The 26,356-nt window shown below is 37.0% G+C and overlaps 1 protein-coding gene across 6 annotated transcripts in view; it reads left to right on the forward strand.

The window, feature by feature from the left end:
- ITSN1 (intersectin 1) overlaps positions 1-26,356 on the forward strand; it is a 148,423-nt gene that overhangs the window by 99,002 nt on the left and 23,065 nt on the right. For all 6 annotated transcript variants that reach the window (XM_074814283.1, XM_074814284.1, XM_074814286.1 and 3 more), the window contains 5 exons: positions 1,174-1,340; positions 8,066-8,111; positions 12,720-12,841; positions 15,833-15,950; positions 19,976-20,167. In XM_074814283.1, coding sequence (XP_074670384.1) covers positions 1,174-1,340; positions 8,066-8,111; positions 12,720-12,841; positions 15,833-15,950; positions 19,976-20,167 — 645 coding nt within the window. The remainder of the gene's footprint in view (positions 1-1,173; positions 1,341-8,065; positions 8,112-12,719; positions 12,842-15,832; positions 15,951-19,975; positions 20,168-26,356) is intronic.

Raw genomic sequence — 26,356 nt, forward strand, 5'->3', positions numbered from 1 at the left:
AACTTTTTAATAAAACATTTCTAAAAAAGCTGTATTAAAGCATGGATTTAGCATCTTCTATTATATTTAATGGATTTAAGAAAAATTTCATGTGTAGCATGTATTATGATATTTAGTGTGTGTGTTCATGTGTATGTGGATGCAAACAGATGCATGTGTTCTTCAGCTGTGGTTGTTAGACAAACCATGTCTTAGCTTTCATTAAGGGTGGTAACTGGGGTTTGAGATATTTCTGAACTTCCCTGAGGTAAGCTTTTTGGTCAGATTAAGTGTTCAAGCAACTAGAACAATTGTCAGCTGCAGTGAAATTCTTGAACGTTTTTGTTAAATATACATGAAAGTCTTCTGAAATGTTGTGAACTGCTCTTAGGTCCAGAGCTGGTCCTAGAAGCAGAGGATAGAATCTTCAGAAATCTGTTTTGTGCCCATATAAAGTGTGATAATGCTCAGTTAAATAAGAATATATCAAGTTGTATAGAAAATGTTACTGAATTGTTTGAAGTTGTTCTTTGTAATGATTTATGTAAAAATTTTTCATGTAGTTCTGTGATTGAATTATGCATTGCATTTCTCAATGTCAGCCTGCTTTAGTGTTTTTGCACTTGAATACCAAGTAGTCAACTGTGTTTTAACAAAACAGAACACATTCAGGCTTTGTCTTAACATTTCCCAGCCATCTGTTGCGTAAGATGCAACAAGATGTGTGCCCTTCATGCAAAGCTTCAAGTAATGAAAGAATTCATTGAATTCATTGTATACTAGAGCCAAACAGCATATGTAAAATGAAGACTGTATCTACAGATATTTGGATACTGAGACTTTCCAACATCAAGACTGAAATTCTAGTCACCAGCACAAAACAGAAACCTTTAAGAAACATGTTTTCAGAGTAGTTTATGATATAAATTAATAATTTATGTACATTTTAATTATACTAGCAAATTGTTTTACAAAAAAAAAATCCCCCAGAAGCAGCCTTTTGATAGATTGTATTTAGTTCTGATAGATATAATTTTATGCATTAAATATTAAAGTTTCTATGAATAGTAATTAAGAAATTTGTCTTCTATCTAGCCCATGGATAGACTACATTATATTAGTTAGGTTTTGAAAATGATAATTGAGCAGTTTATGAAGTCTTTTCCCATGTTCTGTATTTATTTCCCTCTACAGAGTATATTGCTATGTATACTTATGAGAGTTCTGAACAAGGAGACCTAACTTTTCAACAAGGTGATATGATTCTTGTGACAAAGAAGGATGGCGACTGGTGGACAGGAACACTGGGTGATAAATCAGGAGTTTTCCCATCTAATTATGTGAGGCTCAAAGATTCTGAGGTAGAGACATATTGAAATGTTATAAAATTGAGCTGGGGGAGGTATGGTTTTTTTGGTGTTGCAGTGATAGTCGCAAGTCAGTAGATCATAAGGGAAGAAAAAATATTTTGCAATTTTACTGAATGTGAGATTGGAAAGGGAAAACAATAATAACTGCATTTTGCAACATAATGTCATAAATAACTTTGTAGATCATATATTAAAATGAAACTTGCATATGTTAACAGTTAACATGGCAATTTTGTAGAGACAAATCAGAATAGGACTACTTTGTTCCCCAGGTAAGTCATTAAAGACTGAGTTGTATTTACTGCCATTATTTAAAAAAAACCCAACAGAGTAATATTTCAGTCTGTTACTTTTTTTTCTCCCCTATTCTTGTTTTCTTGCAGTCAAGAGGCACAAATTTCACAAAAAAAACTTTGCTAACTGTATTTATTTGAAAGTGCTTGACTGAATAATAGAGATTCTGTTTCATCTGATTTTTATCCTGAAATAATCTGATAGAACATGTCCGTATTCAATTTTTTTTTCTTTCTTTTTAGGCATTCTAAAGAAAGATGTTTTCTCATTTATATTCCTCATCTGTTTGAGAGGATATTTCATCTACTAGTAGAAATTAGCTTAGAGTCATAGTTAATACAATACTAATCTCCTGATGAGAAGGAGTTCTTGTTTATGACTCTGAGAATAATAGGGATTTTAAAAGTAAATCAAAAGTAAAAATTACTGCATTTTTAGAATTCTAGGTGGTAAGGCTTTTTCCACAAGTCTTGAATTCTCTGTGTATGTGACACAACTCAATGAAACACTGTGTCTGCAATATAGAGCTTGAGCAAAGTCACTCCTTAAAATTATTTGTTGGTGGAAAAGACAAAGAATAAAACCTGCAGTGAAATATGTAGCTGTAGAAAGCCTTTATATAATAAGTTTCTAGATAGAGAAATTTCAGTAACATCCTCTGAGACAGGATTAAAAAAAATTTGCAGTTAATGATATTTAGTATTACAGTCCTTAGGAGAAATAGTAGTTTGATATTGCTTTTAGAAACATTTTAGAAACTTTCCTCATCTATGTTTTGCATCATGTAACAATTTTCTTCAATCCCTAGCACTACTAGTTTGAGAACTAATCAGTCTTATACTGGAGAAGTCCTGTCCCAGTTTTGATTAGTTGTTCACCTGTGTTGTGAGGTACACTTTTTTCTGGGTACATTAAGACTGTAGTTTCATAGAATAGAATCATAGAATCATTTAGGTTGGGAAAGATCTTTAATATCAAGTCCAACTGTTAACCTAGCACTGCCAAGTCCACCACTAAACCATGTCCCTAAGCGCCACACCTACATGTCTTCTAAATACCTCCAGGGATGGTGACTCCACCACTTTCCTGGGCAGCCTGTTCCAGTGCTTGACAACCTTTTGGTGAAGAAATTTTTCCTAATATCCAGTCTAAAACTCCCTTGGTGCAACTTGAGGCCATTTCCTCTTGTCCTATCACTTGCTACTTGGGAAAAGAGACCAACACCCACATCACCACAACCTCCTTTCAGGCAGTTGTAGAGAGCAATAAGGTCTCCCCTGAGCCTCCTTTTCTCCAGACTAAACCCTCAGCTGCTCCTCAGAAGACTTGTTCTCTAGTTGCTCTTCGGATGTGCTTCAGCACTTCACTGTCTTTCTGGTAGTCAGGGGCCCAAAACTGAACACAGTATTCAAGGTGCAGCCTCACCAGTGCCAAGTACAAGGGGACAATAATTTCCCCAGTCCTGCTGGTCACACTGTTTCTGATACAAAATGATCATATGTAACCCATTCTAAGTGAGCACAGGTATGGTCCTACCTACCACGCTTTTGCTGCCACTGTCTTTCATCTGATCTGTTAATAAGCCAGTTCAGGACACTAAGCAGAGCAGAAAATTTGTCTAGCAGTAGTAGTGCATACTTCTAAGATGGTACTCTGAATGAGCTCATCAAGGGTTAGAAAAATGTAAGTACCAGCATTAGTACGGGAGGAGAGTAGTAAAGGAGGCAAGATTGCCTCATCATTGGCTTAGATTAGTTTGAGCTGGTTTTGAACTGCATTCTTAGTTGGCTTTTGTGTTAAATACTTCATTTTAGAAGTAAAACATCATACATTTAGTATATCGTTTTGGATATGCCTATGCACATTCCTACCTTTCACTTGCGTCAAATCCAGTGACTATGGAGCAGCAGATAAAGTTAAATCAGGTCGCAGACTTGAAGAGGAGTGCTTAATGGTTCAGTTAGTGGAAGCATTGTAGCTGTAGCACTGTGGAGCCTATCACAGCAGGCTATCTTGTCTTTCTGACGATTAGAGTAAATTTTGTACAGTAGTAGTGTTAGGCAGGGTGTAGGTTTACCCTGACAACAGAGCTCAGTGAGAGTGTGGACAAGAAATTCTGAACTCTCTCTCCCTGGGTCTAGCAGCTTGATTCTCTTCTGAGTTGTGCAACATCCCTTCAGTTCTGTCAACAGAGGTGTTTGTGGGTCTGTATCAGGTAATTTACCTGGTTAAGAAAAGCACTCCCTTCTGCTGTCCAGGATGTGGATTATAGTTCAGCCCTGCTGAATAATCCTTCCATACATCAAAAAGATGGTGGCTTGCCCCACAGAGGTAGAGGAACAAGTGTACAGATAATTGCCTAACCTGTGGAATATCTTGTGATCATGAAACTGTGCCCTAAGTCTCTTTATACTACCTGTAAATTTGTGTTGTAGTTGATGAGTGGGAACTTGAACTGTCAACCTCCTAAAACCTTGTGAGGCCTGTTTCATAGGTAGGTAGTAAGAGTTGCTAATTAGTTACTTAATCTCAGCTAAGTTCTTGTAGTTGATGTTAAGTTTCCTTTGAACTTTTGTGGAGGAACAGTTTTTGTTTTCTCTTAAGATATTCTCAACAGAGTTTAGTCTCAAAGCCTGGGAATTTATATTCAGATGTGCAGAGCTGCCTTTTGTGTGCCTTTAAGGGCTTATCCTGTCTGGTGAGAGACAGGTACACATATTGGCAAATCTTCTCTGTAAAGAACTTGGAAATAGGTATTTAATACTGAAAACTATTTTTATTAGAGAGGTCAATTTGATGTTTCTGTGATCTCAACTTGTCTGGGGCTGGAACAGCTAAGTGCAGTTCATCAAAGAGTGCTCCAGCTGTCCTTTTTGCTGGTGAAAATCACATTTTCAGATAAAATCTTGATGAGAGAGGGAGAAAAAAGCACAGAGCTCATGGAGATCTTGATATCCGGGATGCTTTATTTTCATAAAGTGATTCATATGCCCTGCAGGACATGTTTCTTGTTCCAAGCGGATAATTGCCATTACACGTACAGTGTTTTGCTATTCAGCTTGTTCACAGAGCCAGTTTTTACAAAGGATTTCACAATAGTGGCTGTCTGTTAACTTTCAGATGTGCCGCTGTGCTTGGACAGCTGGCTGATTGTGGAAAATGTTACTAAAAGAGTAAATTAATTTAATGTGTTCTGTACTATTGACTTAGGCCCAAAGAAAAAGTAAGGCAGTGCTCATCTTTCAACAGCAAGCGTAGAGTTTGTAGAAATGGTTGTAAGCATCAAAATATCAATGGTTTATACATCAGAAGAAAATTTTTTGGATCTGTTGTTCTGTACCTAGTCCCAGGCTACCTATTCATCTCAAGTTGCTAAATTAAACTATTTTCTGTTCCTTAAAGTTTCAACTTATTAACAGAGTGAAAGTCTTTGTTGTTCAAATAAATGACAACACTGGTTCATGGTCCATTCTCCAAGTTTTCATTAGATTGAGGTAGATGGATACGGATTTGTAACAGGTGTTTACCCTACCTTTCTTGAGACTGGTGATAGTTGCCTTGGCATAAGGTATGGAGCTCATATGGTGGACTTGGAAACACGAAAATTTAGATGCTTCTAGTTATGAAACTTTATGTAAATGTTCTGAAAATAACAGCCTGAATGTGTTTAACCTGGATTTTAGGGGTCTTACTGTACAGCACAATTGGCAAGTCTATTGCTGTATCTTATTAAATTAACAAAGCAAGTTCTGCTCTGCTGTTTCAAGAGACTTTATCACTTATCACAAAATATCCTCAAATGCAGTTAGTGTCTCAGGTGTGCAAAAGGGAAATAGAATGGGGTATGTCTTCTCCACTGTATTTCAACAGAAAGAATAGAAAATAGTTCTCCATCTACTTAGTGGGCCAAAAGTTGGGTCCATCTTAAATGCATTATTTATTAATATAGTTATTTATTGAAGTACTGAAGGACTCCTCTATGTATTTCTTCCTCTTGAAAAAGAATTCAGACTCAGTCTGGTCAAGGTGATTTTGAAGCCTCTCTCTTAAAATAATCTCTACATGTTTACCAGTTAACTATAAAGATACAGTGTCACAGCCTGTTTTATCTGTCCATATGCTCCTAATCTGGCAAGATGGATGTTGACTAAGTGGTATTTTGCAGGAATGTGTTCTCTGAAGGTCCAAACACTTGTTCTTTGTTAAGGAAGGGGGAGGATGTTTCTTTGCCAGAAACACTTTCTAAAGCAGAATTAATTCCTGATATTACCATATCAGTGCCCATTGTCACCTTTTGTTCCGCATCTTTTAATCTTCCCTACTTGGGACTTCCAATGGACTCGCAGTCACTTTGTCTGGACCGTCTTCTCCTTGTCCCCAGACCTGAACTTAGTCTTTGTATCTGATCTCTTCATGATGCTTTCCTATTTCATTTTTTTGTTAATATATGTCACAGTGGTTATAAAAAAAGGTGGAGAACTGAAGAGAAAGGAACACAAGGAAGAAAGGAAGATTTGCTAGCCTTGTAGAAAGTAACTATAATCAGTCTTTTACCATGACAAGAAAGTAGCACTGAGACAGTGGTATCCAAGTATCATTTAACTTAAAGCATCCACTTTCCACAGTCTTTTGCAACTTAAATTTTGGGAAATGTCAAGGAGAAGCGTGGTATACTAGATATATGTAAGGTGCTTTAATGCCAAATTAAAAAAAACCCCACAACTTCTCATCGCCACTCTTACCTTCCGATACAGCTTGTGCGGTAGGCAGTGCCAACTCTGCTGGGTCTTCTGTTGTTATGAGATGGGGTTGGCTTGACTAATATTTGTTGTGTTGTGAGGTGCTATAGTTCAGGCTGAAAGACCAGGCTTCTTTAGTAGCTTTTCTGAAAGATGTTCAAAATGTGGATGTCTTAGAGCAGCTGTGTGATCTTCAAGACACATTGAAGATCTCTCTAATAATCTCTTTAATAGAGACATTCAAAACCACTACACATTTTGTAAATGGCCCTGTTCTCTCAGTCATTTAACTAGTTTTTTAGTTACTCCTTATATTAGTTTCTGTCAGAACCCCCAAGTTTTCAAAGCATTGAGTTAATATGGAAGATATCGAGGATTAATCTGTTTTTTCCATAGAGGAATCGGGAATCTGTAAAAACCTTCAGGTCATTTAATGTAGGCTCCAGGTTTGTAAGGAGTATCCTAGAGAAGAAGTTAAGGGGAGGTGGAAGTATTGTGAGCCTTGCTTGAAGGCGAGAGGGTATTTACGGTTATTCAACGTTTCTGACCAACGAACAGTTTAGATTTGTTATGTTGCTGTTACCCATATCAGACCTTTTTATTGCAGAACATAAGACTGGCAATGGACTGGGAAGAAACTAAAGTAATTACTTAGGGGGAAGGTGTCCTAGACAGGGATGTTGGAAGATGACTGAGGAAGGGAGGCATGCAAGGGGCAGAGTTGAGACTACACACTGTTTTGAATACTCTTAATTGCATGTATATCAGTAGACCTGCGAGTGCATTAAAATAAAGATAGATAACTCTTCGCAAATAACGAGTGGCCTCAAGGGAAAAGATTTTTATTTTTTTTTTTCAGGAAGTGAACTTTGAGTTTGTAAATTATGAAAGCTTTTCAAGTTAAATTTCATCTTTCAGTATCACTGTTTTGCTATGTGTAACTGAACTGAACTAATTTCACTGCTTGCTGGTGTTCTTGTGGCTGTTCAAAGGCTTTTCTGGCAAATCTCTTGGCTTGAATGATGATATTCATCCCTCATCTCACCCCATCTAGGTTCAGTGGAAATAGCTACAGATAGATAGCACCTTGCTATTCAGTGTCCTATGTTCTCACTTGGGCACAAAAACAGTGGTGGGGCTTTTACTACTGCAACACACGCCACCTACAAAGTTCAGATGGCTCATCTTAAAGATGCAGTGACTACACTAACTATGCTAATGTGCCATATGAGAAATTTTAGAATCATAATATGGACACTATTGAAATAATTATGTCCAGTTAGTTTTTTATGCATATTTGCAATCCAACTATTTGTAGAATTGAAAACTACTATTGTTGTTTTGACTCCATTTGACAGAATTCACGTTCTGTAGATATGCAGATTTACGATTCAAATGCTATATAATTTGGAGTTACATTATTTGCAATCCATGAAAGGAAAAAAAGTTCAGGAAAGAAGTCTATACATTTATACAGTTAGTCATCCACTTCCATGCACTGCTTGGTATTTATTCCTATATATTAATTGCCATCTAAAATATTAAGGGTTTCTGTAAGAACAGAATCTTCCTTTGAGAGTTTTTTACTTGTTTAGTGTGTTAAAGTGAAGCATAGTAAACAATTTTCAAATACTGGAGAAATAAGTGTGAGTGATAAACTTATGTCTTACTTTCTATTTCAAGGCTCCTGGAGCTGCTGGAAAAACGGGAAGCTTAGGGAAGAAACCTGGTGAGTCATATATGTTGTGACAGCACCTTATATCTGTTCTTAAGTACTTAAGTTCAATGGCAATAAAATCTTCTCCATTAAAATAAATTATGTTTGCTCTTGGTCATTTTGTAGTAATTTGCACTGATGAAAACTGCTGTCTACAATAAAATAATGCATAATCTGTCAGTCATTCTATCTAGCATGTATCAATCACTAAATAGCATGTAGCTAGAGAATAAAATCTGCTTGTTCAAAAATGAATGTAAACTTCATGATAGGTTGCTGAACAGAAGAGTTGAAGCCTACAAAAAGCCCATTTGCTAGTGCCTCTGAAAATGGAAGTACACATCCTTACCCTGTGGTTTTACAGCATTTTGCCCAGAATGCAAAATACGCAATATGGTATACATAGACTTTGTGAGCTTTTGTGCCTGCTTCTCATTTTCAAGAGCATATACCTTATATCCGTGCTACATAGCTTATTGCCTGTTAAGCCTGGTCATGTTGCAGAAGATCATGTTGCAAGTTACTTTTTGGCTAGAAAGGGATCCCTGGCTCTTGGGGTGGTGGGGTCTGTCCTTTCAAACAGCCGTTATATTTCCAGAGATCATTAGAAAAGTATGTTCTTTGCCACTGGCAGGCATCTGTAAACTTTCCAGAAGACACCTCTTTTTTTTTCCCTCAGTGTATTTATTTGCTTTTGTACCGAAGACATGACTTAGCATTGAGCTGAACCGAAGTAAATATATGGGGTGCTTATATGCTGTCTCTTTCTCTGAGACTTGTTCAGTTGCACAATGAGGTGGTTCAAAGATGTCATCTACCAAATCTTACCTTATTTCCACACACACAGGCATATGCATATTTTGTTTTGTGGGGAGGAGGTTTTGTTTTGTCTCCCTGAACTGATTTGCTGTGTAAGAGGAGGAGGGGGAGAATAGGTTGCAGCAGCCCCAACTTCATTTGGCTTATTTTACCTTGACATATGAACAGTGGGGCTGCTCTTGTCAAATCTTACTGATCCATCCGTGAAAAGGACGGAAGTAAACTACTCCTGCCCTTTCTAACTTTGATTTGCATGATTAAAAATAGTTATGTTAATAGATACAAAGCTTGAGAGAGGCAGACAAGAATAGAGATCTGGAAAACCTCAAGAAGTTGATACCTGTTAGGAATAGTGAGAAGATGGTGATAGGGGTGGCTGTTTTTTCCATGCATGGGAGAATGGTGAGTGGCAAGACTTCAGCTTAGAGTACCAGCTTTATAATTGCTGGTCTCCTGGATTCGAACTTTCAGTGGAGACTGGGGGAATGTTGACAAAAGCTGTGTTCATAATCTTTTGGAGTTAAAGAACAGTTTGGGAACAATCCTGCCTATTTTTCAGCGAGGAGATTCATGGATGTTTTTGCTATAAATGAGCTGCAAGTGCTCAGCCGATGTTAAGTGAAATGCTAATGAACGAGGTGAAATATTCCTGTTTATTCTAGAAGCAGCAGGATGAGTGGGTGGGAGTTAGTAACAGTGTGTGTTGAAGGGCAAGGGAAAAGAAACTGCTCTGTGCGAATTTAAGCAACAATATGAGGACAATTATATCTGTGAGAAGGCTTTTTTTTTTTTCTAAATGTACCTGTTTTAGTAGAGGCCACATTTTTTGGCCTGGGCTGTAATTTACTTGGCTCTCTTCTCAGTAATTCAATATTTAAATAAATAAAATTAAAAAGTCCTTCTGGAAGGAAAGTTATTTTTGTTTTTTCAACTTTTTTGCTGAGTTGTTTTCTCTAACTTTCTGCTTCTCTGTGACATGCAAGAGCTGAATGTTAAACTTGTAATTCATATCGTAACTTACTTAACACAGTCCACAGTAAAAATTCTTTATGCTGCTGGTTGGTGAAAGAGGATATCTGATACCTGGAACCTTGTAAATCACCTTTCTGTAGATAAAAATGAGAAGTTTCTTATTCTGAGAGAGATGCAAGGCATAAGAGTTTTACTCTTCCAGTATGATATACTGAATATTATAATTGCTGTGGTAGTGAGAGAGGTTTTTGCCTGATATAAAAAAAAAAAAAATTGATTTTGACAAACTCCCACAGTTAATTTGTTTGCTTGCGTTCATTTTGCCTCCGGAATGGCTCTAGGGTGGAGGAATGATTGTGATTCTGTGGAAAAACCTGCAAATGCAGGGAGCTTGCAGACTTTGTAGCAGTATAGCCATGTTTCCTGCCAAATAGCTTGCTTTGCTTTGCCTTTGTACAGGACAGACTCTGCTGCTGCCGGCTTTTCTCTATGTTAACCTTTCTGCTCTCCTATCATCACCTACTATATTTTACATAGAAATTCTTTCTTCTGTCTTCTGCTTTCACACTTTGTGTGCTGTCTAAGTTCCAGATCCAGGTTTAAAGCATCTTTCTAACTCTCAGCTACTGGCTTTTTCATCACCTGTTTGGTTCCACCTCTGTGTGCCTGTCTTTTCTGCCATAGTTAAATCTGCGTGGGTCATCATTTGCAGTGACCTCAGATTGCTTGTCATCTCTCTTCTTCTTCATCGTCCTTATGTTGTTCATTTGCATCTTGAATGCTTCTCTGACCATTTTTAATTTTTCTAATCATCCCTTTTTTCTAAATTTTAAGTAAACCATTTGATTGTTTTCCTGACGGTCTTCAAATCACTTTGTTGTTTCTCCCCTGCAACAAAACCTCCTTCTGTTTCAAGGGAGTTGGCTTTGTGGTTTCCTCTGCCTACAACTGCCTTTTCAGTGATTGCTCCCTTTCTCTGCCTTGCCAGCAGACTGCCCCCTCCTTTCCCGGCCTGTGGGTGATGTGTTGTTACTGAGAGCCTTTGCTGTTTCTCTTGGCCACAGGAAGTTTGGTGCTTGTTGATGGAGAGGGCCAAGTAGGACAGTGCCCAGCACTGTGTTACTTTCTTAGTATGGCTGTCCACGAGAAAGCTGAAGACCACTTCTGTGTACTTGCTGCCTTCAGTCTCAGTCCTTTTGCTGTTGTTGCTGTGTTGACTGCTAGTCCACCTCACACTCGGTGTCGCATTGCTTTGTAGAGGGACAAACTGATGGCAGGCGTGACCTTTTTCTGCTTAGTCTTCTAGTGCCAAGCTTTAGGATAAGACTAGATTGAAAATGTATACAAACAGTAACCCTAAGTGAAAATAACTGATACAGATTTTTTTTAATCAAGATTTTCAAATAAAAGCTAAAATCTCAAGCAGTTTATTGATCTGTGATCAGATAAATGCTGAGGTTTTAAATTAAGCTGGCTGTCTTTGCCAGCAGCTGAGCCATTTCTGTGATCTTGTACTACCAGCTCTGCTGTGGGCTTGTTCTAGCATAGTCTTAGACCACAACCATAACCAGTCAAACTCAGTGCCCACATCAGCTGTTTGATGCATTGTCAAATAAAAACCTTCATTGTCTTAGAATTTACTATTCCAGGAAAGGTTTTTCATAAAAACAAAAAAACAAATTCCTACCCCACTGCCCCCCAAAAACCAACCCCTAGATCATTCTGTTAAGGAGAATACTTAAGTGATGAATGACTGTTTACTGGGATCCTAAAGTGGAGTTTTCAGCAGTAACACTACTACTTTTGTGCTGCTTTGGATGTCTGAGACCTTTTACAAATAAATGAAGGATAAAAAAAATTCCTCACAGATTCCTCTTAACTCATGACTGAAAAGGGACTATGTAAATGTAGCAGTTTAAAAGGTTTAACTTACCAAAAGCTAAAAAGTTCCCAAATCTACCATCTTTTGTTTACGAAAGGTCCCGAATTATTGTAGTTTTGAGGATGTTCTCCATCACCCATGGTTTGATGACATGCTAAACCTGACTTAAAAGCTGTCATACCTACTGTAATACCTATAGCCGCTAATAAGCTCCTGTAAGTTCAGATTGATTCAGAAAATGGGTTAACCATGCCAGACTTTATGGTGACTAAGTTATCATCTGTCTTTCCACAACCACTGTAAAACTGAGTAAACTATTGTCTACTTTGGCTAATTTAATGGAGAGATAATTGTGAGCTCATGGTTACTCTGCATCACAATCATGCTGGTAGCTGATCAAATAAGGCACCAGTTTTGTACTAATGTTCATGGAAAAAAGATTTCAAAGGAAATCCTGTTTGTTACATTTTGAAAACATTAATTTTTTTGTCTAGTCTAGTGGTAAGAAATTTTTTGCAGCCCTTCATTAGTTTGCATCTCTCTTCAACTTCTTCATTATATTATCATCAACATGTATCTTCTCTTTTTAGGAAGCTTAGTCCAAACTGATGCTACAAAAATGTATTTATTGGGAAACAGTATTATGACGCTTAATTTTAAGACCCATATGGCTCTGATGGTCATTATTCTTCTTCTCTATTTCAAATATTTTTTATATCCCACCCATAGAGCTGCTGACCTCTCTTTTATTTCTGTAGTGCTATGAACTTCTGATCAGTTTTACAATTACCATATGTTTTCATGGAACTACTTAAGTACATAACAATACTATGGGAAGAAATACAAAATGGATGTACTGTGCCAGTGATAATAGCAGAGTTAGTGATGTATAGAATGTGTTCAGGTTTTTTCAAATTAACTTTTTTTTTTCCCCCCCACTTCAACAGAAATTGCCCAAGTTATTGCCTCTTACACAGCAACGGGTCCAGAACAGCTTACTCTTGCTCCTGGTCAGTTGATTCTTATCAGAAAGAAGAATCCAGGTGGCTGGTGGGAAGGAGAGCTCCAAGTTAGTTACTGTTTTGTTTTTTTTTTTAAATAAAATTCCATGTTAAAAAAATCTGTAATTTTTCAATAGTTCAAAATGATGAATGCATCAATGATAAATAATTTTGAAAATGTTCTGCAATTAAGCATTTACAAATAAAATGCCTTTACAAAAATATACATACATTACAATTCCTTGAACTTGAAATAACTTTAGAGGACAGCAGGAGGAAGCCATTGTGCCTCGTTGTAAGTCAAGGATACCCATCTCACAAATCAGACCCAGCCTGCAGTCCACTCCCTTGTACATTTTCCTGGAGGCAAAAAAGCAGTTGTCAGGTGATGGGGAAAGCCAACCATGCAACAGGAGTGTATGGGACTGTTGGGTTAAGTGACATGTATGTCCCGTTCCAGCAGTGACTGTGCATATCACGTGGATTTGGATCAGCTGATACCTGTGTGCACTGTGAAAGCAGAAGAAATATTGGTGTGCACAGTCCTGAATCTCTTCCTAAGAAGCTTTCTAAATGCCTCAGTCAAAAGTTTGGCTATCCCTTTTGTTGAAAGATTGAAAATAATTTTACAGCAGTGTTTTTTGTAAGATGGCCACCACTTTTTCAAGTTGCTTAATGAATGTGACAGTGTAGAATACCAGTCCCCATCTCAGCAACAGCTCAGTTTAATGGAGAAGAGTGAAAAGAATGGTGTCTGTTGCAAGCATCAGCTAGGAGAGAGCTTTAGTGTTGTATTAGAAGATAATAATAAAATATTTTAACCAGGGCTTTTTAAGAGTAGAACTGACAGTTTGGAAACTTTGATTCTCAATGATTTTCAGTGGCGATTTCCCGCCCCCCCCCCTCCAGTACCACTGAATAAGTTTTTGTTTGGTTTTGGGTTTTTTAACAGGGAATATTACATGAAAGAATGTAATTGATTTATTTTTGCAACGCAGATGCTCAAACTAACAAATATTTTTTTCTGCATTACTAGCTGCCCTTTTTGGCTTTCCTGGTGGTGTTTTTTCATCTTTTGTGAAGAAATCATCTTCCAGGATTGCTTTGGTTTTCATTCTCACTAACCTTTATGTTGTTGTTAACTTGTAGCTTGAAAGAGTCTCACATTAAATGTGTTTTAAGATAGAAAATAAGCTTCACTGGGCAAGAGCTGTCACAAGTACCACTTAGTGGTTAATGTGAGGTTTTTTTTAAAATTAATTTTTGATTGTGTAAATACTCGTATGTAACTCTCGATACCGTATTATATTACATATGGTTTTACAAGTTGTTTTTTTCTTCATTAGCAGTCCCTACCTAATCTTTTCATTCTCCTGTTCCAACCCTGTAATACTAGTTCTTGCTCCTTTGTTATGTGAGCACAAAGGTTAATGCAGCAGTATGGTGAAATGGATTGAGGAATTGATTAAATATAAAAGCAGCAACACCTCCCCGCCTCCCGCCCCCTCCAGGTAGTGAAATGATTACAAGGTTTGGCGAAGGGCACTAATATTAACTTTTCTTTATGCATTTAATTTCAAAGTGGCAGATTTTTTAGAAGTCCATGTACAATTCAGTTTCAGTCTCAAGTACATTTTGATGATGCTTGTCTTAGAGGTCTGAGTGAAGGTAAAGCAAGGCAAATGTGTTAAGCATTACATTGCCAGGTTTAATGCAGTCTTCCAGAATATCTTAAAATGAATGTTCTAGATACACTTCAGTAAAGAAAAAGAAAGGGAAGGAAGTAGTTAAAGAACAGTATATGTGTTAGATGACTTTTCCCGCTAAAATTAATATCTGTTTTGTTTTAAAAGGCAAAATTCTACATGCCCAGTATTCCAGTCTTATTCTAACAACACAGAAAAAGAATAAATAGTTATTCTTAACATAGATTTAATAGATTTAGAAGCTGAGATTTGATTCAAAGATCTAGAATAAGCTTTCTTACAGTAAGGATTCTTCGTCGTCTTTTATTTGCAATGAACAATGCAGTTGGCAAAATAACAAGATGCAGTTTCTATGAAATTCCTATCCTGCTTTGGTGACACAAGCTTTGTCACACTGGATCGGACCTGCAGTTCATCTGTCCCAATATCCTGTCTCTGACAGTGACTCACTGCAGCTGCCTTACAAACTGCAGAGCGCTGCTGTAGGCCAGGTGTACGGTAACCTGCTGCTCTCAGCATGCACACGTGGACCACACGCACACTGATACATGTGTGCACCACGTTTTTATACTGATGTTCTCTGATTAGATAGGCATGAGAACACCCAGTGTTTTCCAAAATCTTAACATCTACTTACTAGGATCATGTGGAGAGTGTCTATCCAAATGTAGTTGCCAAAACTTAATTTTTGTTTGATTGGAATCTGGCTTTGGGATTTTGTATTGAATCCAAACTGTACCCATTTTTTTCTTGCCATAATGTTTTGCTGTTCTCTTAGCACTTGGTTAATGTGACATATGTTTATACTCTGTTGTTCAGGCAGGAGAGACTATTAAATAAAGTTTAGATACTGTTTCTTTAAAAGAAAAGAGGTAATTTGGATTCTTAGTCTCTATTTAAACTATCACAATCTAGGTATCTAAATACAATTCTTTGCATAATGAAAAAGCATTTAAATGCTGCCACTCATTAATGCAATAGCTAGCCTATTATTCTATAGTTATGGTTTAAACAGAATCAGAAATCTTTCAGAAGAATCAGGGTTGTAGTATTAATTATAAAGCACACAAAGTAGGAACACTGTTAAGTAAAAACCACTCAAATTAGTAGTAAATAACTACTGTTTAGATATTATAAACTACTATTTATATATTATGAAAGCTTACTTCACGTAATAGAAGTATCATAATGCTAAACTATTACCACAAAAATAGCTGACTTTTTCCTTATAAAACGCATTTTTCTTGTTCTGAAATAGTGTGACTGCAAGTAGTTAAACTATTAGCTGAATTACCTTGTCTAAGGATTTATTGATGTGCTTAATCCTCTTAAAAGAATTGGTTTTTTTACTAGGCACGAGGGAAAAAACGGCAGATAGGATGGTTCCCTGCAAATTATGTAAAACTTCTGAGCCCTGGTACCAGTAAAACTACACCAACCGAGCTACCTAAATCAACAGCATTACCTTCAGGTAAGCAATGCAGTTGCTTTAACAAAGTTGCTTTTGTAATATGTGTAATTTACAGTACGACTTCTAAAAATAATTATGGACATTCAGTAGGATATTTAGTATCTGTTATACTAGTCACTTTGGTTAAACTCTTCATTTTAATTTTTTTTTCTTTTAAATGAGAAAAACATACAATTGGTCTGTATATTTATGGTGGTGGTCCCTCAAGTGTGAACTGTTAAGTGCTAAAAAGCCATCTCTGACATTACGTCTTAGAGTAAAGCATTCAAATTATCAGTCCTATTTCTTTGCACTAATTGTAGTAAAGGAGTTTTTAAAGATTCAGGATGATGCATGGACTTAGCAGTTGAGGCACCTCTCATTTGGAACTTTTTATTTTTCCTAAGGTGAAATGTGAGAAAACCATTTAAATTAAGATGTAGCTTTTTCTCCTGTATGGCTACATATTTTAAGGTTTATGAAAGAATACAAGAGCGATAGACCATTATGTTTTTAAAGCTATTTGTCACAGCTCCACCACAGGCAATATCAAACAGTCCTGTCAGCCAACTGCAAGATACAAAGACAGGCAAAAGACAGAGAACAAGAAGTTCATTCTTTGTGACTGTTTCAGTCTTGAACGATTTTGGGCTTGTGACTTGGTGTAGTACTAAGTAAAGAGGATTCTTGTCTATCAAAAACATGTAGAATGGATGCATTTTCTTCTATAAGCTACCCAGAAGACTTCACGTGGTTGTCTGTCGTCTGTTTGGATTTAGCTGGTGGTGGCAGGGGACAAAAGCTTGCTGCTTCCCCAGGCCAATTTTTGACTGTCTATCAATAAAATGAAATAAATGTTTCTAAATGAAAAATGGTAGTGAGCATAATTTTCTCCTTTAAATACGTATGAAGGATTATTACGCAGTTTATGGAACTAGAATAAAATACTGAGGCATTAGTTTCATGTGTCGTTGGTATAAATAAAAATACCGTATCAGAGAAAGCAAATGTTATACATGGTGCTAATTGGCTCCTTTGGTGCTAGTCATAAATATGCAGAAAAACAGACTTCTATAAAGACTCGTGAGTTTGGGTCCTGCAGTTAAAATAGTAACTCGCCATTGAGACACATATTTTTACAAGGCAGTATGATGGGATCTTTTTAAACTTTTTTCTTAATTACTTCAGGTTTGACAGTCTGGGACTTTTCACAGATGCTAATAAAACTTTTACAGAATAAACTTTTTAGCACTTTTTTCATTGCCTACAGAACATCAAAATCTTGATGACATTCATTTTTATCAAATTCAACTTTGTTAGAGACCTTTCATTTTGGAGGATGAGAAGAAGAATCTTGTCTTTCCATTATGATAGATGGCCTCACTAACTGTGTTGTTAATGTAAGAGGTTAATGCTTGAGAAGCATCTTCATAGCAGAAGTATGTTAGTAGGGAGGCTTGCTATAGCAAAAGACGTGGAAAGCCTGAAGAAAACCATCTACAAGGGTTGAATAATGCCCAAGGTGGTGCATTATGAAGAGTCTGAGAGTGTACCATTACTGTCTGGGTTTTGCAGGTAGGGGAGCCATCAGAAACTAGTATCCTCTAAATCTCTGTTTCTTTTGTCATTTTGTTTTGATGTATATGCTCTCCATCTGCCAATGCAAACTGCATGACTTTAACAACATATTTTTTTTTAATTCTGTTGCATGGACAATTTTGCTTCATACTTTGAAGTCTTCTTAATTTCTGACTGCTTTGTATATGTTCCCTTTTAAACTTGTGTCGTGAACATGTCCTTCCTGATGTTGAGAAGTGGAAAGAACAATGTTGCTGCCTCTTGAAGCTAGTCAGGCATAAGGAAGTTCACCATACAGGAATAGCGGGAAGTGTGTTTCAGCCATTCTGCTTGTTTAAAGACATTCAACATTACAGCTCATGCTGAGTGTTGTATGAGAACCTGGATTTCCTCTGCTGTTGCAGTAGGACTAGTAGTAATCAATAGACAATCTTTCTAAAAAAGGAAACAAATGGCTGAAAATCACTGGAGCTCAGAGAAGGTAGGCTATAGCTTGCTTCTGTAGTTAGCAATGGCTTTTGGAGTTTAAATGAACAACTTTCTTGCTGGGACTACTATAAGATATTCCTATATAGGACTAAGGTATATTCTAAGCTTTGTGACCAAGTGTAAATAAGATCAAGATGAGGTCACTGCTTCAGGTTCAATTTGAGGGGTCCTATCTCTTCAAGAATTGTCTTAGATTACATCCACAAGTTTAAGGTGATTCTTGGGATCCCATTGGACTATTTAGATATTCTGATGATACTACCGGACAGCACCAAATTTCATAAAATTCTTTGAAGTAGAAAATTATCTGAATGAAAAATTCTTGAAAGCCATTAACTCTAGAGTGGGTTACGAATTTGTTAATGTATCTATTGTTTTCAGGTATGCTCTATCTTAAGTTTTTTATCCTTCTTAATGTTAGTAATAACCTGTAAACCCCTAGTAAGAATGCTGTAAAACAGATTCACAGGTCTTTAAAGTGACATGTGAACATCAGTGGTGTTCACACATTTGAACTTTTGTAAGCACAAAACCACCTAAAACAGAAATACATCATAATATACATTCGTTTAGAAATGCTGGTTTATTTCCAGTAATCCAGGGGCATTACGCTTTGGCTAGCTGATATGCTAGGTGTTACAAATGACAGTGAGTGGCCCTTTTAAAACATTTTCTTTCTGTTCTTTCCCCCTTTTGCAAGTAACAAAGCTAAATATTGAGACATTTGCAGAGTCCTGTTAGATGTGGAGTTTATTTGATTATGGTCTTTGTGAACAGGCACAAAGTATAACTAAAAGGAGTTGAATAATTTCTGAAATACAAATTTTAAAAAGAGGAGCTATTTGACAGATTTAAATAAGTTGCTGGCTGAGTACAAGAATGAAAATAAAAGAAAATTTTGGGATGAATATAATGGAGAGAACCTGACAGCTAGGCTAATTAGATAGAAGTCTTGTGTCTCAAGGCAAAATACCAGAAGCCCTGTGACTTGGCATAGAGAAAACTTCAGAGAAATAGAGGAAGTTATCTATTTAAAGAAACAGTCTTGCTGCTTTAGAAGATTAAGAAAACTGCTCTGTTATAATTGAACAGAAACAGCTGTATTCTGAGAACCGGTCAGATTTGATGAGTTTCACAGTAAGGAAATAGAAAATAGGCTGCTGGAAGCAGTCCTGTGGTGCCAGAAGGGCAGCCTAAATGGCCTAGGATGCTTTTTATTTTTCTCATCCTTTCCAAGATCTTTGTGTTCCTAACACCTCAGTGGTACTATAAGGATATCACCATTGGCTTTCTCTTGAATTAGAGAGCTGTGTTGAGCATGCCCAGCGCTAAATTAGAAGAGAGTGCCTTTTTCAGGCTTCAGGTAGTGGAACTTAAAATGTTTCACAGACTTTTTTGTCCATTGACCAGTTCTGGTGGAAAGGATGCTTTTCAGAACAGGTTGGTAAGGATGCAAAATGAAATTTTTATAAATGTACAACAAATCTGGTGCTTTTGCGGGGAAAAAAAATATATATATACATAAAGTAAAAGAGAAGTGTTAATAGAAAGTTAACATCCTTGAAGTGTTTGACTTTTTGCTAAAATTTTTAATTTTTCCAGTCTTCTCCTGCTGAGCACTTCCAAACAAAAGTATCTTGGGTACAGTTCCAGACAGGTTACACTGTTCTCAGTTTGCACTGCTGTGCTCTGCCCTCCCTAGTGTGATCCTGACCCCTCAGTAGGCTGACTGAGAGCGCAATGCTGCTAGGAAATATTTTGTTTCTTTCAATCACCTTGAGCCAATTTGTTGAGGGCTCAGCTAAGCACCAGTACAGGGGCACAGAGGAGAGGGGCAGGACCGTGGCAGGACTGGTTCAGATCAGCATAGTGTCTTGGAACTGTACTGTGACATCTGTAGTGTTCATAGCTGCTTTACTCAGAGCTTATTTTTTGCTGAAACATTACCAGTGCGATAGACCTCTTCCTTTATCTTACAGTGTGCCAAGTAATTGGCATGTATGACTACACTGCACAGAATGACGATGAGCTAGCGTTCAATAAAGGCCAGATTATAAACGTCCTTAACAAGGAAGACCCAGACTGGTGGAAAGGGGAGGTGAATGGACAAGTGGGTCTCTTTCCATCCAACTATGTGAAGCTGACAACAGACATGGACCCAAGCCAGCAATGTAAGTGACCCTCTCTGCTGCCGTGCTGTGATTATTTGTGTAGTACTTTAAGATGAAACATGCAGCATTGCTGTGATTCTGCTGTAGTTTGCAGAACTCAAAGCTTCACCACTGCTGCACTTGCCAAAGTCTCTTTGAAGACCTTCTGTAATGCAAACCTTATTTTATGTTTGTTTTATTTTTAGTTCCCATCCCCTTTGTAGCATGTTACCCTTTATCATTTTTGCACCATGCTGTTTACATGCCTGACTCATTTTCCTAGCTTGAATTTGCTCATTGTTTTGTTTTGCTTATGTGTTGTTTTCCTCCTTTTTCTAGGAATCATATGTTGTCCATCCCCCACTCAGGCTTGAAAGTCCTCAAAGAGACCCACTATCCCATATCACTGCCCAGAGGGATGATGGGAGATGCAGCCTTGATCATGTGGCTTCCAGCATGATCATCTACTGCCTTCTGAGTAGAAGAACACACTGCAGAGCAGTTTACCTCATTTTACATTAGTTGCATGTAATCGCAATGTTTGAGTTAATTACCTATAGATATAGACGCAAAATTAAAATGAAACAAACAAAAAAAAAAAACCACAAAAAAATCAGAGGATAGTGGGTCCTTTTGTGGCTTTCAGAGTTACCAAACTAATTTTTCCACCTTTGCACAGGTGCTTTCAGTAGTTTTAAAATTATTTTTAAATATATATTGTAGCCTTTTAAAGGAAAAGTATAAATTAAATTTCTTCATTGCAATTTTGTTTGTACAAAAAGACCCACTATCAAGGAATGCTGCATGTGCTATTAAAATTGTTCCAAATGTCCATAAATTTGAGACTTTATGTATCTTTCTTTTTTATTGTTCACTTGTCCAGTGTTGTCAATATGTCTTCTTTTTTTTCTTTTTTTTTTAATTACAAAAGAACAGAAGGAGTTAAATCAGTTTAAGGAACTTTAAATGTGCCCAGTTACAGATAAGGTATTTTGTTGTAGTTTTTGTATTGTATGTATCAGCTGTTCCTTGTTGAGTGTGTAATACATTGTGGAGAGAAGAAATTAACTTCCTTCCAATGCAAGAGATAGTAACCTTGCATAATGTTGTTATCGCAGTTATGTTAATTTTATTTTGCACATTATTTGCAGCTGCATACAGTTAGAAAACACCCTGGTTTGTGTTTGTCTCAGATGTTTCATTTTTTGCATTTTCATATCAGAAATCAGTAGAATGCTACATTCATGTGGGATTTGAGAATTAACTTCTTTATTTTCATCTTGGTTACATGAAGTTTGATTTCTCATTTTTACTTTCTTATGACTATGGAACAACACATTTTGAACAAGTAATTTTCCTGACAAGAAAGAATGTATAGAAATATCTCCCTGCAATTAATTTCCAATGTTTACATTTTTTAAACTAGACTGTGGAATTTATACAAATTAATATTAAATGGAGCTTACAGTCAAGTTTATGTAGTAGATGTGCTGTAGCTAAGCCATGTTTGTTTTTCCAGCATTAGTTACAAGCTCTTGATGAAATGCCTGGTGCTGTCAGTGCAGAAACCCTCTCTTCCCAATGCCTCAAGCACAATATAGCTTTCTACTAATTACTTTACCATTTAGTTATGTTCTGGTTTATGTATTTCATTTATTTCTAAATTTCATGCTGGCAGTGTTGTAGCGTTTCTAATCCTACCCCATCTCCCTCCTTCTGACCCGTCATGTGGTGCAAAGAACAAGTGAAGCTCCTTATTCAATTGCACTTCAGTATTTCATCAATATGAATGTAAATTATATAAATATATAAAAACCTGCAGCTTTAACAACTGTAATACAGCCTTTAAAATCAGTTACATGTATAGATAATTAAATTCTTCATATAAAAGATAGACTAAAATGTGTTTGTTGTCTTGTTGCTGTGTACACACAGAATTCACAAAGTGGCATTAGTGCATGTAATGAATTTGCCACCAGAATAGCCTGAAGCCCACCTGTTTAATTTCAGAATGACACTTGTCTTGTTTCTTTGAATATTATTTCAATATAATTACTCAGATTGATCATGATTATCTGCAACCTTTTGCACCTTTCTTTCTCTATGCAGTGGTTTCTACGTGATACAAATCAGTTGACATTTTTTGACACTATACTGGTAGATGAATTAAGTATTCTTTGTTGTTTTACCATGGGTTTACATCGACTTAGGCTCTGTGTTTTATGCCAGAAGCGCTAGTCTTAAAACATGCACAATTGCACAGATTTTCTTTCTTTTTAGGATAGTATTTAACACGCACAAATTTTTCCTTTACCGCTCTACCATAAAAAAAAATAATTTTCTTCATCATAGCCACTTGCTGAAAATTATGCTGCCTGGTATGACAGAAATTGAACAGAACATAGTACTTGTAATTTTCAGTGCCCAATGTTTTGCTTACTGAGGATGATGTAGCCAGATTTTACTCCACTATTTCAATATTTTGTGCATTAAAATGTTATTTTAATGAAAGGATATCTCTATTTTCCCACAATGAGCTGTTTTCTTGGAAGATTTATAACTTTACTAAAAGTGTTTGTCCTAAGGGACATTTTGTTTTTATGACTTCAGGTCAGAAACATACTGTCTCTATATATTGAAATATTGGCAATATTTGGATATAGGAGATTCAGATGCTGGTTTTTTTTTTTTTCTCCTCAAGTGAAAAGAAAAATAAAGCTATTATGATAATCTGCAGGCTACATGTTTTCTAACATGCTGCTTAAAAATGCTGAGAGTGATGTCTCATGAAAAATTTTCAAAATCACTGTGCCCTAAAAGTTGCTGGGGTCAGTTTTCCACTGAAGTGAAAAGAAGAGCCTGAAGGTGTCCCTCTGTAGACACACACAGACACACACACACGTGTATGTTGTGCCAGGGCTCCTCAGACAGAAGAGTGCTGTGTACTACTCAGCAGAACAACAGCTTTATCAATCAGTCTATTGTTGAGAAAAGTTAACTCACAAAAACTTCAAACCACATTTAAAATGTCCTAGGCAAAGATATTCAAACCATTGTGGCTGATGTCGACATACATTGTTGAAATACCTATAATGTTTATTTACTCAGTTATTAAAGTTCTTAAGTGTACTACTATAGTTTGGCATGGTAGTGTTTGATCTTCCTCATAATCAGTGATTTCCCTCGAGTAGCAGAGAACACAATACTGCACTTACTCTTTCTTACCTGTCTGGATTTTTGTTTATATTTTTATGAGAAAGGGAATATGAAAGCAATTCTGTAATAAAGAAAATGGATTATTTCCATGAAAAAGAGTAGTTTTTCAGGGTTATGTCTCAGTCCAGTTTTGACCCTCTGTCCTCCTTCCTCGTTCATCTGAAAAGACCTTTAACCTCCTAAGGCATATGGTGACCTCCCAAAGCTGCAGATCCGGACTGCAGCAAGCAAACCAATTTCCAAAAGAACAGTTGCCTCCTGTGATGGAAACGTGGCCACACTCTTGTTTCTTTGGTCCTTGAATTTGTAGCTGCAAAGCCAATGCTAATCCCAGTCAAGGCTGAAACAGGACTTACATAGACAAAAATAAGAAACCATTCAAATGATTTTCAATTTTATTTGTATTTTAAGTTAAGATTAAGGAAAAGATCAGTCTTACTGCTCCCTGGTTAATTGAATGCATTCTTTATATTAACTTTCATGTGCCGAATACCTTTTTCCTTTGCACAGGAGCTGTCACTTGAGGGATGTAGAGGAGGCTGGATTTAGAGACCACTCCAAGTGGCAGTGGGGTTTTTTGTTCGCAGTTTTTCTGTTTACCTTGAGAAGAACTTCCTCTATTCACCTGCCGAGGAAGAATTCCCGTGAATGTTCTTTCAGGGATTTTGTTAATATCCATTCCAATACTTTAAATCTGTCCAAGGCAACTCAAGACTCTGAAATGTGGGTTTATCAAGAACACTTTGCTTTATATTCAGAATCAGTTTTATTTAAATCGCAATTCTTTTGGAGCTTCAGTGGCGTCTCTTTTGATCCCTGTGAGCTCACTGAACACATTTTAAAATGGCCTGTTACCATAGTCTTCCTGCAAGGCAGCAAAATAACTGCTTGTTTTGGTTGTGTTCCCTGGTTTTAAAGCAGTTCTTCTTAGTTCTTTGTGATTATTGACTCCAGCTGTTTAACTTCTTGTTAAATAGCTCCTTGTATGCAGTCCTCTTCTAATTGCAGTAAGTGGCTTATTATTTTTAACTTTTTTTTAGACAACTTCAGTAAATCCAGGAACAACATAATCTCAAATATTATTTAATCAGTTGAATTGCAAGCTAAGGGCATGTACACAGACAACTGGATAACAAGGTGCTACTTAGCTAAATAGGGAGCTCTAAGGTGACCTTTTGATTCCAAACCCTGAAAAGAATGTTTTCAGAAGGTTGTCCTGGATGCAGTTAAAAACATAAATTATTTTCACAAAGACTTCATTCCCACATATAGACTTTATGGGCTTTGGTACTTGGTGTTTGATAGCTTGCAAAGGAGTACTTTACCATTGATATGGATTCATTTTGAGTTATTGTCCATGTGAGGAGAAATCGTGAGAGTTAACTATCTGGTGTTAATAGTATGTGTAAACATAATTCTGATATATGCAACAAATTTCTATAGCTTCTTACAGCAAGTTTCATAGCTGTTTCATTCCCCTCCCCTTTCCATACATCTTAATTTGGAAACAAAAACCCAAAACCCAAGAAGTACCCCTGTAGCCCTGCAGTGCTCCTCCTCAGCACAAAAATTTAGATTGCAATGTCTGCCTAGAGCTGGAAACTAATTTGAATCAAACCTGTAACTCTTCTTCTGTAACTTTTATTAATCCTGTGGAGCAACACAAAATAAGAAGTCAGATTTTAGAAGAAGTTTAATCTTGTGGAATGGTTTTAATTAAGCATTTCTTGGAAAAAGTAGCTGTTAGTGTCTAAAGGTGGAAAGATGTTTATACCCAAGGTAGCTGTCCTACAGCAAGCGGGTGTAGAGCTTTTAGAAGGTGTTGGATTCTGTGTGGCCTTGTGGTGCTCCTTGATCACAGGACTTGGCTCCATTCTCTAGCACAAGTTTCTCATTTGTTTCTTCATGCCCTACCTACCTTTTTGAGTCTGACCCCTCAGCAGCAGCTGGCCCTAGCAGCAGGAAGGAAGCTCTGTGCCTATATGCTGTTCAGTTCCTGACGTCTGTGTTCTGTCCGGGTACCAGCTTTCACCCACGGAGTGCTGATGTGATGCTGCTGGCTCAGCTGATTACCCAGCGGTGGACAGCTGTGAATCGGTGCCAGCACTAGCAGAGTGCTCCTCCGAGCTGGGCTCAAATCAGTGTCACAGATGAAGGTTTTCTGTGCCCTGGCCTAGATGGCTGAAACTGGAATCATGTTTTTTCCATCACGCTCATCTCAGCCAAGTGCAGTTTTCCCTGCTGAATTCTTTCATATGTTGGAGTAATTCTGGATCCAGATGAGTGTTACAATCAATCTGATTTGATTCCTTCACTTTATTTTTTTGGGGGGTGGGGAAAGACCTGAGGAAAGATGGCCAAGGAAAGATGATGGCTGAAAGTCTGCCCAAGAAAGTGAAAAAATAATAAAATGTTTGTTAAAAGATATGAACTTTTAGAATACTACATTTAGTTGCCACATTTCTGATTACAAGTGAAGTACCTGTACAGCATACATATTTTTGCAGAAGACAATGTAAAATTGGACTGTGCAGTTCCTTCTGTTTGGATCCATGGCTGATGCTCTTGACTGATTTGCTGTTATTGTACTGTAAGTGGTCAGGGGCTCAAGACAGGTGCTGGGTCATAATTCAGAGATGAGATTTAAAGTTACCTGTTGTGATATAAACCAGTCCAGGAATCGGTTATCTCTGCCAGTTTGTATTTTTAGATGCGTCCATGCCCTCACACATAAGATTTTGTTCTCTCCAAGCAGATTGTGGAAAGGGAGTGGTAGACATGTTTGTTTTTTTCTGAAAGGATTTAGTAGGTTTCCTTCCCAACTGTCTCACCTGTTGTCTTCCTGTCCTTCCCTTGATTACTAAAACATTTCCTTTTCCATAGAAAATAGGTATTAACCCTAAAACACTGCAGAAAGATTTTGCTATTGTGAAGTGGAAATGGTGGTAGTGTATCACAAACATATGTTGTTGAGGACTACACTTGGCCACATTC

The sequence above is a fragment of the Strix aluco genome, chromosome 2 (genome assembly GCF_031877795.1).
Source record: "Strix aluco isolate bStrAlu1 chromosome 2, bStrAlu1.hap1, whole genome shotgun sequence".
NCBI classification, from domain to species: Eukaryota; Metazoa; Chordata; class Aves; order Strigiformes; family Strigidae; genus Strix; species Strix aluco.